Genomic DNA, 12,904 nt, shown 5'->3' with positions numbered 1-12,904 from the left:
AGTTGGCCATTTTCATACTTATTTAGATTTTTTTTTCCAACAACTATGAAATATGTCAGAGAAGTCTGCTGAATTTTTTTTTACAGTAGGCCCCAAGGGAGTTCTTACTGTATGTATAGGTTTTAGACCTCTCCACATTACACAGGCCTAGAGATGGCTCTGGGACACAAATTTCTCAGTATTCACAGGAACACTCATCAGCATTTTCGTAAATCATGTGCCTGTTACACGATCCCCTACAGATCATGCTCCTGACTCATGAGTCAGCTTGTGTCAAATACAGAATTTTTCAAACACGGGGTCAAAAGAACTCGATTACAAATGTTCTACTGCAGGGGTTTTCAAAGTGTGGGAGAGTCAGCCCCCCCCCTCGGAGAGCAAATAAACAACAGCGCCCCCCCCTTACAATTTTTGTTGTTGCTATACTTAATGTTCCATTTGTATTTTTAAAAAATGGTTGTTGTACACATTTTTATTTTTCACATTTTAAACATCTGTGCTTTTTAAAACATCTTGTTTTACACATTTTAAACATCTCATCGTTAGCTAGCACCTCTTGGCAGACAACACACTGTGGCAGTGGCGCATCTTCAGATCCAGTCCATGAAAATCCAAACTTTAAATAATCGTGGTCATACTTCCTTCTTTTTTCAGTCCCCCCAGGATTCCGCGGGCCTTTTTTGTGATTGTTGCGGGCTAAAATGTCTGATGTTGCGGGGGGGTTTCCAAAAAATTGTGATGAAAGTTGCGGTGTTTTTTAGGTTTTTGTTGCGATTACATTGCGGGAAGAAGTGAAAGTTGCGAGAAATTGTTGCGATTTTCTCTCTTTGTGATTAAAATTGAGTGATATGTTAAATATTAAGTTATTACTGAAAAACTATTGATTAAAAAAACAGACACTGAGAAATGGTCCTATAAACAACTTTACCAATATAAAAGATTACCAGGACTACAAAAATGCAGAAAAATAGGCTTTACTTATCCAAATGCACCTGTTGGTTCAAAAGTTAAAGTGCAGAGAACCTCACAGCACAACATGAAGTTACCTTAAAATATAATATAAATGCCTCAGCTTTCATGTAAGAAAAAAAACTATTAATACTAGTACTGTGTGCAGGCAGTCTCTCCTGAAGACTAAATTAAACAATAATTATAAACTAATAAAATAAATGGCTCAGGCTTCATAGAAGAAAAAAAAACAATTTGAACAGAATCTCACAGTATGATGCTGAAGCTGCCTAAACAATGGAAAATAAAATACCATTTTGGCAAAAATGTTGGCATCCATTAATTTCTTGTATTAAATAAAAAAAAAATAATGTAAAGTGCACACAGTCCTTCACTGTAAACATAACACACTTTCAGTAACAGAATTTAAGCCTACATAAACACTGACTCGCACATCATGCAATGTTGCCAGATACTGCTGACGTTTTCCAGTCCAAAATATGTTCAAAACCCGCCAAAATGCACTTGAAACTGCCCAATCTGGCAACACTGCGCGCATGCTGCTTCTCTTGAACGTATACACGGAAGTAAGGCGGAAGGTCGACGTCACCTCAAGACGACGCCAACGATTGGTCAAATTTGCGGGAAAGTTGCGGTGATTGGATATAATTGCAACACCGCCCTGAATTCGCGGGGATTGGTTGAATTTGCGTTGAAGTTGCAAATCGCAACATCGCGAAATCCTGGAGGGTCTGTTTTTTTGCTTGGCCCAGACTCTGTCTCCTCACTCACTGTAGCTTTAGGTACTAAAAATCGATCCATTTCGTCTCTGGTAAAGGCTAGCTGAAGTTCGCTAAATGTCTGCAATAGTAACTTATTCTGGTTTATTTTTCCTCACGTTGCCCCCCCCCCGAAGAACTCTGGCGCCCCCCGGGGGGGGGGGGCATGCCCCACACTTTGAAAAGCCCTGTTCTACTGTCAAGCATCAGTGAGCGGCCTAGTGGTTAGCGTGTCCGCCTCTCGATTGGGAGATTGCGAGTTCTACTTGCGGTCGGGTCATACCAAAGACCATTATGAAAATGGTGCCTACTGCCATCTGGCAAGGCACGCTGCAATACAGATGCGAGTGGGGAGTCAAACTCTCGTGGTTACCAGAGGACTAGCCCCCCACTGTAACCCTAGCTATGTAATATAGGCGAGAGCCTGAGGGCTACGAAATGGAGATCGGCGCCGCCAAACGTGCGGGAAGGACTTTGACTGTCAAATATACAGTACAGCTGACTGTAACAACAATTTACAGCATTCCTCGATATGCTGACGTTTTCAGTAGCACATCGGGGGGGGGGGGGTTTCCCCATAAGTAATTGTATGAGCTATAATTTTACTCATCAAGCACTGAGAGGTTACTTAGTGGCAGAGAGTCACACCATCCGTCCCACAAAGAGAACTGGGCCAGTTTTGCTTTCCTGGGATTCCAGGCACAGATGGCTGTGATATAAGATTTGAACTCCTGCTTTTCCTTTGTATGACTCAGGGGCTTGGTAGCTGCATTTTTTTCATTATCAGAGTCGATAATGACCAACTTCCTGTCTGTTGAAAGAATAGCACCATGCATCATTTTCACATCAAACCATTTTTTCCTCATCCATGTCCCAGTTGCACCTACAGCTGATACGACATCGACAGGGTTATCAGTATAAACATTTACCAGGAATACATTGATATTTAATGGCACGTTCCGTTGTGGTAGATGAGTCACTAGCTCTGGGTCGTGATCTGGAGCTGGAGCTAGAGGTTCGGCCTGTAACGGACTCCGGCCTTCTGCTCCACGCTGGAGTCAGGAAGAGTCAGCAGCTCAGCGTCTACCTCAACCAGGGAGAGGTAAGCACACCAGGCCTGCATGGGATCTGCACTGCTGGTTCATTTCCCTTGCCTGTGCAGAGGCAAGTAGTTGTTCGTGTTAATGTGTTGGACTGAATGATGACCTGGTGCTCTCTGTGCAGGTGGTTGTGTTAGTGAACAGTGGCAGTGGAGCATTTACAGTGACTCTCAAACCAGAGGACTCATTATGTGATGGAAACTGGCACAGTATATTTAGTAAGTAATACACCAGCATTTTCATCTGTATATTACAGTATCACCAATTTCCATTCAGTATTACCATTAAAACAGAATGGAAAACTCTGTACACACATCTATAAATGAAACGTTACTGTAGATGTCCTGAAAAGTAATGAGCTTGAGGATTCCACTGTAGCAGTTGTACATGCTATGGTTGTATTTTGTAGTTGAGAAGAAGAGAAATGTGATCCAGATACGTGCGGACGCAGTGAGTGAATATGGAGTCGGCCCCAAACAGAGCAGATCTAATGGAGCCAAAGTCACTGTCTATCTGGGCAATGTGCCAGGTATGCCACCTTCATGTGTGTAACAGATTTATAGTAGTGTAGAAATGTGCAAAACTCCAGTTGTGGTTCCACCGTTCTTCCCAGTAATAAAATAGAAGGGCACTCGATAAAAAGTGTATACGTCCAGCAAGCCACAAATCGGGATTTGCATCAAAATCTAATTAATTATACCCCCGCTCCGACAGAGGAAGGGTATACTAGTTTACCTCTGTCCATCCGTCCGTCCGAAACACCGTTTTCCTCAGCAACTACAAATCATAGCCACTTGGTACCAAACTTCAGCTTGGGGTTCTATACCGTGTATACCGTTTTCAGGTCTGTTGCACATCGACTTCCTGTTTACCGACTGAATGCATTTATGAAACATATAGGGTGGATTTTGACGCTATTTTAAGACGACAGTTTACTAGGATGCTATTTGAAATCCCTGTGGAGAACACCGCTCTTTACTTACTTATTTCAGGGTTAATTATTTGTTGAAGTCAACGTTCATAATAAGTGTCGTATTCCTTCGATTGCGCGCATTCTGATAAAAGCGAGAGTATACGCAAGTGAGTAGTAAGCTCACAGTCGATCTTGTTTCTTGACCCTTGGCCCACCTTTCCTCAATTTCAGCAAAATCTGTTCACTACTTTTTGAGTTACATTAGGAACAGACAAACAAAGGTGAAAACACAACCTCCTCCAACAAGTGTGGTGGTAATAAAAGTATTTAATGGTGTTTAGTGGGAAGTTTGGGATTCCCAGCCAAAATGAAATTGATTAGGATACTTAAAGGAGAACTGAAGTCATTTTTAAACTTGCTTTATTTCTTAATTAACACGTTATTCAATTACGTTTTTGATTTTAGTAACCTTATGTCGTGACTTGTATTGGCAACTAATTGCAATTAAATTTTTATACTTAAATCGGCCTATTCGGTTTTTAACCATGTTGAATTTAGTTCGTTTTGGTCCACGGCAGGCGTCGCTTATCTGCGCGAGCTTCACAAGACTTTGAAACGTGAAGTGTCAGCACCACCATTTTGAAAACGGTTTTCCAAACGAAATATTGCACAAAAATGAGTTTAAATGACAATTACTGCCTACTTTTTTCAAACTTTCCTGATTGCTATCAAAACAAACAAAACTTCCAGCTTGATCACATCAGCATTTGAAAGAGGGCACGCGCGTCTTTTGACGATGTTGGTCGCTTTGATTTCCGCTGTACATTTTACTTCCGTCCTATGACGTCTCGCGCAGGTCTCACCGAATCTCATTTACGGCCGTTGCTTTGACATATGGACTGATATATTACAGAGCATATTTCAAAACACTCATAACTTGCTATTGCCTCGGTCACAACCGGCCATACGTGCTCCTACAGCCGGTCTACGTGCAAAAAAAAACAAAACGCAAGAAACGCACGGAGGGCGCGCGTGTGACGTGCTGATTTTCGAGCCGTAGACTGGCCGCAGAGGTTCTTTGTCATGTCAAACAAACTCTACGGGCGCTTACATTTTTTTCAGGTTGCAAGACAAACTTACGGCCAACGTGTCTTTTGGCCCTTTTCCACTACCCTTTTTCAGCTCACTTCAGCCCGACACGGCTCGCGTTTCAACTACCTCAGAGCAGCACGACTCAGCTCGCTTCAGCCTTACTTAGCACCCAAAACTCGCACGGTTTTGGAGTAGGGCTGAAGCGAGCCAAACCGAGCCGAGTGGGGCTAGGGGCGTGAGCAGACACTCCCCTGTGCACTGATTGGTGAGGAGGAGTGTCCTCACATGCCCACACACGCCCTGCGAGCACGCTGGGATCTGTAAACACCGTAAACCCGGAAGAAGAAGAATTACGAGAATTATGAAGCCTTATGCGCCTCGCCTCATCTATACGCTCTTGCCAGTATCTGTTGGTGTTGTCGGTGACAACAAGCCACAGCACCAAGACCAGCAACACTAACGACTCCATGTTTATTGTTTACTATCCGGGTCATGAGACTACCGCTTAAAAGATCACTGATGTCACTGTTTGTGCCGCCTAACGACATCACGTGATGTCCACCCACTTTCGCTAACTCCACCCAATGTGTCCACCCACTTCCAGCCAGCACGGTTCAGCGCGGTTGTAGTCGAAATGCAACTCCAACAGCCCCACTCACCTCGACTCAGCCCAACTCAGCACGGCACGGCTCAGCCCGACTCAGCCGCGTTGGTAGTGGAAAAGCGGCATTTCTCCACGAACAAAAAAAAAAAGCAGCGATTTGGGAAATGCCAAAAATCGCACAGCCAAAAAAATTCGTACGTCTGGTTGTGACCTAGGGTTATAGCAGTGACAGAATAGCGATCAAAAATGCATTCCTGTATTTAATAAAATGAGAGAAATAGAATTTTGATCATAAAAAAAAATTTGCCTTCAGTTCTCTTTTAAATTGTCGACTCCATTCAGCTAATTATGTGACTTCTAATGGGAAGTGGTAACAACTTTTACATTTTAAATAAAATTTCAAATTATATTGATTTTCCACATGTTATTTTTGGCCAGTCATAATATAATCCCAATTAAGTCCATTTCAGTTCCAGATATACTATATAGACTATAAAATGTGGAAAAAGGGACCACACCCTGGTACATTATTTGGGTGGATTGTTAAAGCACCATGTACCTGTTTAGCTCCATCCTGTATAATTACATTGATTTCCCTGGCACACTTTGTCTTGTGTTTTAATAGATGTAGTGGAAGCTCCCGCTCTTCCATCCTCTCTCCCTCCGTACCACGGCTGTGTAAGGAAAGCTATGGTGAACGGCCAAGCTGCCATGCTCTCCAAACCTCGGACCGTTTCTGGAGCTGTGGCCACTCAGGGATGCCCTGCCATGTAGCTCAATCTCTGCCTTCAAATCCAAAATACCTAAAATGATCAAAATCAGCAGGTGGTGGGTTTACCTATGCGATAGCTAACTGAAACAGATATTTATATTCTTTTGTTCAACAAATGTATATGTTCAAGAGGCCAGTGTGGAGAATATTTTTACAAAGGCAGAGTGTGTGAAGACACTTAGACGTGTGAGTGATAATAAACAAGCAATGTACCAGTACTGTATGGTCTATATACACACAAGATTAGGGCATTACCAGTCTAAGTGAATACCAAACCCTGTACTGCTGCATTGGGAATGTCTTACTGAGATTTCTATCAACAATATTCCTGATTAAGAGACCAGCTATATTTGGGTTTTCCCTTGATGTTTCGCTGAATGGAGTCAGTGTGTTGCCATTATAAATTCACTGAAGATCCCCTCCCCAAGCATATCACACACTGCAGATGTGCACCTTCTACAGCACTCGTTCTGTATCGTGGATAAATCACTGGAGTTTAACTATGTACGCTATTTGATACTTAATTTTTTGGGGGGGAATTAATTGTATTTTAACAGAGGAAATAACCATTTGATACATATTGGTTACAGAACTTTGATCAAATCTCAAAGACTCAGAGTTAACACTTTAATTGTGCAACATCAGATTTAAACATACAGGCATACTTCTTAGATCTGGACAGTTGATTAACAACAGACGCTAGCTGGATTGATAAACTAACTTGTTTGACTAGTCCAGGCTCATATCCTCATCATCATCCTTCTTATCTTTGGCGTCATCAGACTCCTCCATCTTTCCACTGCTGTTCTCCATGGCCTTGGCAAAAGCCTCCACATCTACAAACATGCAGCAATTATTAAAACAAACGCAAACTCACAAATGTGGTTTTTTTGTTTGTTTAAATGGGAGTTTCATTAACAAAATAAAGATAATTATGTCTCGTGTGTGTGTGTGTGTGTGTGTGTGTGTGTGTGTGTCTCGTACCCCCTTTGTTAGCTGCGTCCACTGCTTCTGAGGGCAGTCCAAACTGGTTCATGAGTGGACCGAGCTGCCCTGACGCTAGCGCACTGCTGAACATGCTCATCGCCTGCACACACACCGTTTATTTAAGAGGCTAGTTTACAGCATTGAAACGCACGCGTGTGTATATATTACCTGTTGAAACTGTGGTGAGGTGAGTGTGTTTTGGATTTCCTCAGCACTCTGTGGTAGTGACTCTCCTGAAGGCAGGTATGGCAGGAGCCTCTGCTGTACATCAGGATTCACCAAAATAGGAGCCATAATATCTGGAGTCAACACACTCGCCAGGTCAACTACACAGGGAGAGAGAGAGAGGGAAAATATATATATCTTTTAGCAGTGAAGCAGTTTATCAACACTGATGATGCCTGCACTAATTACATGCATTCATAGCAATACAGCCAAGATCTTTTATTTTAAATCCTACATCATAATCTAGACAAGGGTGTGAAACGCTTAAGAGCTAATATTAATTAACTAAAAGCCCGATGTAAGTAATTACAAAAAAGGAAAAATAAATACAAAGCTATCATTAAATGTGAAAGCAGAAAATAGGGACCGAGGCCTCCTGTGTTGAAGTAAGATATGAATTCAACTCAATAATTAATAAAAATCACTAAATATTTTTGTAATTAATTCAAATGAGTTTCATCAGGACTGATCGTGCCACCAAGTTTAGTAGTTCAGTAATTGAGAACCAACTGAGGAGGGAGAAAACCCATCTTGCTTAGAAATGCAAAGAGCATCCAAGCTAAACGTTCCATTATGGGGTCTGAAGTCCTGTCTCACCTCCCTGTCCCTCTGCACTCATGGCAGGCACGTTCATCGTAGCCAAGATGCTCTGCAGGTCGCTCAGCTGGATGGGTTGTGTTGGGCTCCCCACTCCTGCTGCCAGGGAAGAGGTTTGGGAGGCTGGGGTCGTGGGGGTCAAGGTTGGAGAGTCTGTAGAGGTCACGGCAGGGGTCAGTGGGGTGGTGGGAGCCGGAGTAGAGCTCAAACGAGCGGCAGATCCGGAGGAGGGTGTGGCAGCTGCAGACTGGCTGCGGGAGCTTTGGAAACATAAAAGATTATTCTACACAGGGATGTGATTTTTCTGCAAATTCGCGGAATTCCGCTTTTTTCACCTCAAAATTAAAAAAAAAAATTTTTTTCCGATTTTTCGCTCAAAAATCCGCATTCATATCCTATTCGTTCCGACTTTCAGTAATTCCGTCATAGAGATGAAACGAGGTACGGGATTGGCCCATCGCTCTGTAACAACCAATGAACGCGCTTGTTAGATAGCTGTACGTAAGCTCACTTCAAACAGAGTTGAAAGATGGCAGCCTCCGTGATCGAGCGTAAAGATGCACCTGATCATCAGTTTGGTGTGTCTGTGTGTTTTTAAAGTAAATAAACAAGGGGAAGAAAAAAAAAAAAAAAACAGCTCATTTCTTTCCCCATAATAAGCCTGTGAGTGGTGATGGTGTCACTGCACGTGCGACGGAGTGACGAAGGTTGCCGTGGCAACGGGGCCTCGCGCCATCTGTTGCTTCCTGGATGCGCATGCGCACGCTATGAAAGCTGTGGCGAAAAGGTTAGCATCGGAGGCTAAACCTTCTGAGGAGAAAAGAAGGGGCGGTTTTTATTTCAGTTTGTTTTAGTTACGTCCGAAGAAACAGCAGTTTAATCACGGCTCTAGTTTACAAATCAAAATGGTTACTCAGTGAAAACAAAACAAAAGCTAGAGAGCGGGGGAGCGGTGGGAGTTTAACCCGGGAAAGTGAGTCTGTGAGGTGGCAGTGATGCTTGACCCCTCCCGCCTCCTCTCACTTTACCTCAGAGTCTCTGCCAACTTCATCACAGATTATTTCACCTTTTTCACTCGAAGTTAGTTTTAATTTTCGCTCAAAACTTTTCCCACAGCGTGGATGTAAGGTAATTATACACAATTTTGATTTGCTTATTCAATATTAAAATGTTAGTGTAAATAATACATACTTGCCAACTTTTCAAAATTCTCATGAGGGAGAAAAGTGCATGAAAGACATTTTCAATTGGCCGAGGGTCTGATGCGTGGTTGAATGATAAAAACAGTGGATCCCAATTAATTGCAGACACATTTTTTGTGAATGTTGTTTAGTGAAAAAGTGATTTTTATTCTTGCATATGAAAATCCTCAAGTGAGTGAACACTGTACAGTTCTGTATATGAGTCAATTTCACAGAAAACGTTTTTTTTTTTTTTGTCCGGACGTGTTTTGTTTACATTTTGAGATTTCTAAAACCTTTTTATGGTCTCATATGATAAAACATTATCAGTTCTACCTTGCATTTCAAAATTTGACTACTTTGGTTCATAAATGTGCATTTTGTAGCAAATTTTAGGGTCGAAAATGAGCAAAAATAGCTGTTCCACTGAAAAGACACTTTTTTTCCCCAGACATGATTCTTAATGTTAGACAAAGGTGGAATTGAAACTTTTTCATGTTCAACGACAAGACTGTGGAAACCACAATGGACATGTCACAAACTGAAAATGCCATTAAGAAAAGATATTTTTCGATTTTTTGTTAATTTTTGTACCTGTCCCAGAGGTTTGTGTCAGTTCTGTTACCATGATTAATCACATAAAAATAAATGCTCCCAAAAGCTATTATTGAAATTATTTGTTGCCAAGGATCTACATATTCTCACCTTTTATATGGATGGCAGAATGAATGGAATCTGAGAATATTTACTTAAAAATTTCAATTTTGGTAAGTAGTCTATGCATGACTAATTTTTTGTGTCAATCCTGTTACCCTGTCTAAACGGGGTGTGCAGTAACTTAATCAAATATTAGAAGTTGCCATACATAAGAAGCAACCGGGAGACTACCAGGAGCAATAGAGTTTAATAAATAATGGTGGATGAATTCTTATGTTGCATCATGTTTGTTTGAAAAGGCACATTTAGGTATGTTCAACTTCTACAGTAATTGAAAGTATAAATTTTGTTTTTCCTTATACAATTTTCTATTTATTCTAATGCAGATGATTTAATTTAGAATGACATTTTTAGGTTTCATGTTTTGGCTTTTTGTCAGTTAAGAATCATTAGGATGCAGTGCTGCAGCACAGCAACCTATGGGCTCCCCTAGGGGAGCCCATAGGTTGCAGTGCAAAGCACTGCAACTATTGTTCTTCTACGTATTTCTTCTTCTTCCGTCTTCTTCTTCCTCCTACGCAAATTTTGATTTCGAATAACTCAATAACCGTACGTCGCACACAGACAAACAATATATCAAAACGTGCGGCTCGATCGGACTCGCTATGCTATTATTTTTCTCTACAGATTGCGATTTTTTCGCGACGTAGTCGCGAAAAAAATCGCCCAAAAAAAACCCCATTCATTTCTATGGAATTAATTGAAAAAAAAGCACTTTTTCAAACATCCGCTGCTCTGGCATGCTTTCACCTAGAGACGTGATTCAAACTCTAAAACGTAGGAAAACTTCTCCTCTGTGGATGTGGCATTCAACTTTTCTGCTAGGTTCTACACTTTCGGATCAGTCCCGGCTCAAACGCCATGTGGGTTCCGGGAGAAAATCCGGCTTTTGAATGGGTGTCTATTGCATTACACACCAGTGAGGGTCGTTAAGCTTAGAGTGCAGACAGCTTGAAAAAAAAAAGCTCAAACTTTCTCGCTTAAACTGTGTTTTCAGCCACAAATTTCACTCTACAGACATGATTTTCTCAAAAGTAGTAGTAAAACTTGTCCTGATTCACACAATGTGTCTACCTAAACGATAGGATTTACGGTTTTTGAATGAGAAGCCTCAAAGTGAGGAGAGCACAGGTGAGCGGCCTCATTGACTCCCATTATAAACGTGGCTGAAAAGTCACTCGTTTTTAACTCCCTGTAGCGTCCTCATTTTTAACAATACAGACAAAAAATTACATCAGTCTATTCAGGAGACCCTTCTAGCGCTCACTGTGAAAGAATTTTGTGAATAGCTGCTTTCGTTGTCGAGTTATTTGTGATTGTTCGAGGCCTACTCCTTAGCAAAACACAGCAGACACCTGACAAAATCTTGTGTGTGTCTCTTAACTCTCCTGTTCAGGCCCGTCACCATGCCGATTGGGGCCAGTGACGGGGCAGAGGGGGGCTGCTGTCTCAAGCACACACACAAATCATGCTCAAAATTTCAAACTTAAACTGTTTTCAGCCACAAATTTCACACTACAGACATAATTTTCTCAAAAGTAGTAGTCACACTTGTCCCAAAAAAACCCCATTCATTTCTATGGAATTAATTGGAAAAAAAAGCACTTTTTCAAACATCCGCTGCTCTGGCATGCTTTCACCTAGAGACGTGATTCAAACTCTAAAACGTAGGAAAACTTCTCCTCTGTGGATCTGGCATTCAACTTTTCTGCTAGGTTTTACACTTTCGGATCAGTCCCGGCTCAACCGCCATGTGGGTTCTGGGAGAAAATCCGGCTTTTGAATGGGTGTCTATTGCGTTACACACCAGTGAAGCTCGTTAACTTAGAGTGGAGAGAGGTTGAAAATAAAGCTCAAACTTTCTCACTTAAACTGTGTTTTCAGCCACAAATTTCACTCTACAGACATGATTTTCTCAAAAGTAGTAGGAAAACTTGTCCTGATTCACACAATGTGTCTACCTAAACGATAGGATTTACAGTTTTTGAATGACAAGCGTCAAACTGAGGACAGGGCAGCTGACAGGCTTCATTGACACCCATTATAAACGTGAGAGAAAAGTCACTCGTTTTTAAATCGCTCTAGTGTCGTTATTTTTAAGACTACAAACAAAAAAATACATCATTTTATTCAGGAGACCCTTCTAGCGCTCACTGTGAAAGAATTTTGTGAATAGCTGCTTCCGTTGTCGAGTTATTTGTCATTGTTCGAGGCCTGAACCTTCATAAAAAACAGTAGAAAACTCCAGCCCTTGTGTCTTAGCTCATTTACACCCATTAAAAACGTGACAGAAAAGTCAGTCATTTTTAAGTCAGTCTATTGTCCTCATTTTTAAGACTACAGACAAAAAATTACATCAGTTTATTCAGGAGACCCTTCTAGCGCTCACTATGAAAGAATTTTGTGAATATCTTCTTCCGTTGTCGAGTTATTTGTCATTGTTCGAGGCCTGGTCCTTCGTAAAACACAGCACAAAATTCAAGACCTTGTGTGTCTTAGCTCATTGACACCCATTATAAACGGGACAGAAAAGTCAGTCATTTTTAAGTCGGTCTACTGTCCTCATTTTTAAGACTACAGAGAAAAAATTACATCAATTTATTCAGGAGACCCTTCTAGCGCTCACTGTGAAAGAATTTTGTGAATAGCTTCTTTCGTTGACGAGTTATTTGTCATTGTTCGAGGCCTGGTCCTTAGCAAAATACAGCAGACACCTGACAAAATCTTGTGTGTGTGTCTTAACCTGCTCAGGCCCGTCACCATGCCGACTGGCTTCAGTAAGGGAGCAGAGAGGGGAGGGGGCGGCTGTCTCAAGCACACACACAAATCATGGCATTGTAGCTTCATAGCAGGTCACACAACTGTACGTCGCACACAGACAAACAATATATCAAAACGTGCGGCTCGATCCGACTCGCTATGCTATTACTTTTCTCTCCAGAATATGATTTTTTCGTGACATAGTCGCGAAAAAATCCTCGAAAAAAAA

At 41.6% G+C, this 12,904-nt stretch overlaps 2 protein-coding genes across 6 annotated transcripts in view; one reads left to right on the top strand and one right to left on the bottom strand.

Annotated features, from left to right (window-relative positions):
- lama5 (laminin, alpha 5) overlaps nt 1–7,152 on the top strand; it is a 244,931-nt gene extending 237,779 nt beyond the window's left edge. The window contains 4 exon segments of the mRNA XM_060937932.1: nt 2,699–2,829; nt 2,952–3,045; nt 3,237–3,356; nt 6,062–7,152. Of these exon segments, the coding sequence (XP_060793915.1) occupies nt 2,699–2,829; nt 2,952–3,045; nt 3,237–3,356; nt 6,062–6,210 (494 nt within the window). The 3' untranslated portion in view covers nt 6,211–7,152.
- The window catches only part of adrm1 (ADRM1 26S proteasome ubiquitin receptor), a 35,908-nt gene continuing 29,825 nt past the window's right edge, over nt 6,822–12,904 (bottom strand). For all 5 annotated transcript variants that reach the window (XM_060937933.1, XM_060937934.1, XM_060937937.1 and 2 more), the window contains 4 exons: nt 8,018–8,277; nt 7,364–7,521; nt 7,193–7,295; nt 6,822–7,044 (listed from right to left, as the gene is read on the bottom strand). In XM_060937933.1, the coding sequence (XP_060793916.1) occupies nt 6,938–7,044; nt 7,193–7,295; nt 7,364–7,521; nt 8,018–8,277 (628 nt within the window). In that variant the 3' untranslated portion in view covers nt 6,822–6,937. The remainder of the gene's footprint in view (nt 7,045–7,192; nt 7,296–7,363; nt 7,522–8,017; nt 8,278–12,904) is intronic.

The sequence above is a fragment of the Neoarius graeffei genome, chromosome 13 (genome assembly GCF_027579695.1).
Source record: "Neoarius graeffei isolate fNeoGra1 chromosome 13, fNeoGra1.pri, whole genome shotgun sequence".
In the NCBI taxonomy this organism is placed as follows: domain Eukaryota; kingdom Metazoa; phylum Chordata; class Actinopteri; order Siluriformes; family Ariidae; genus Neoarius; species Neoarius graeffei.
Note: the sequence above shows the minus strand (reverse complement) of the source record. Positions and strands in the feature narration are given on the sequence as shown.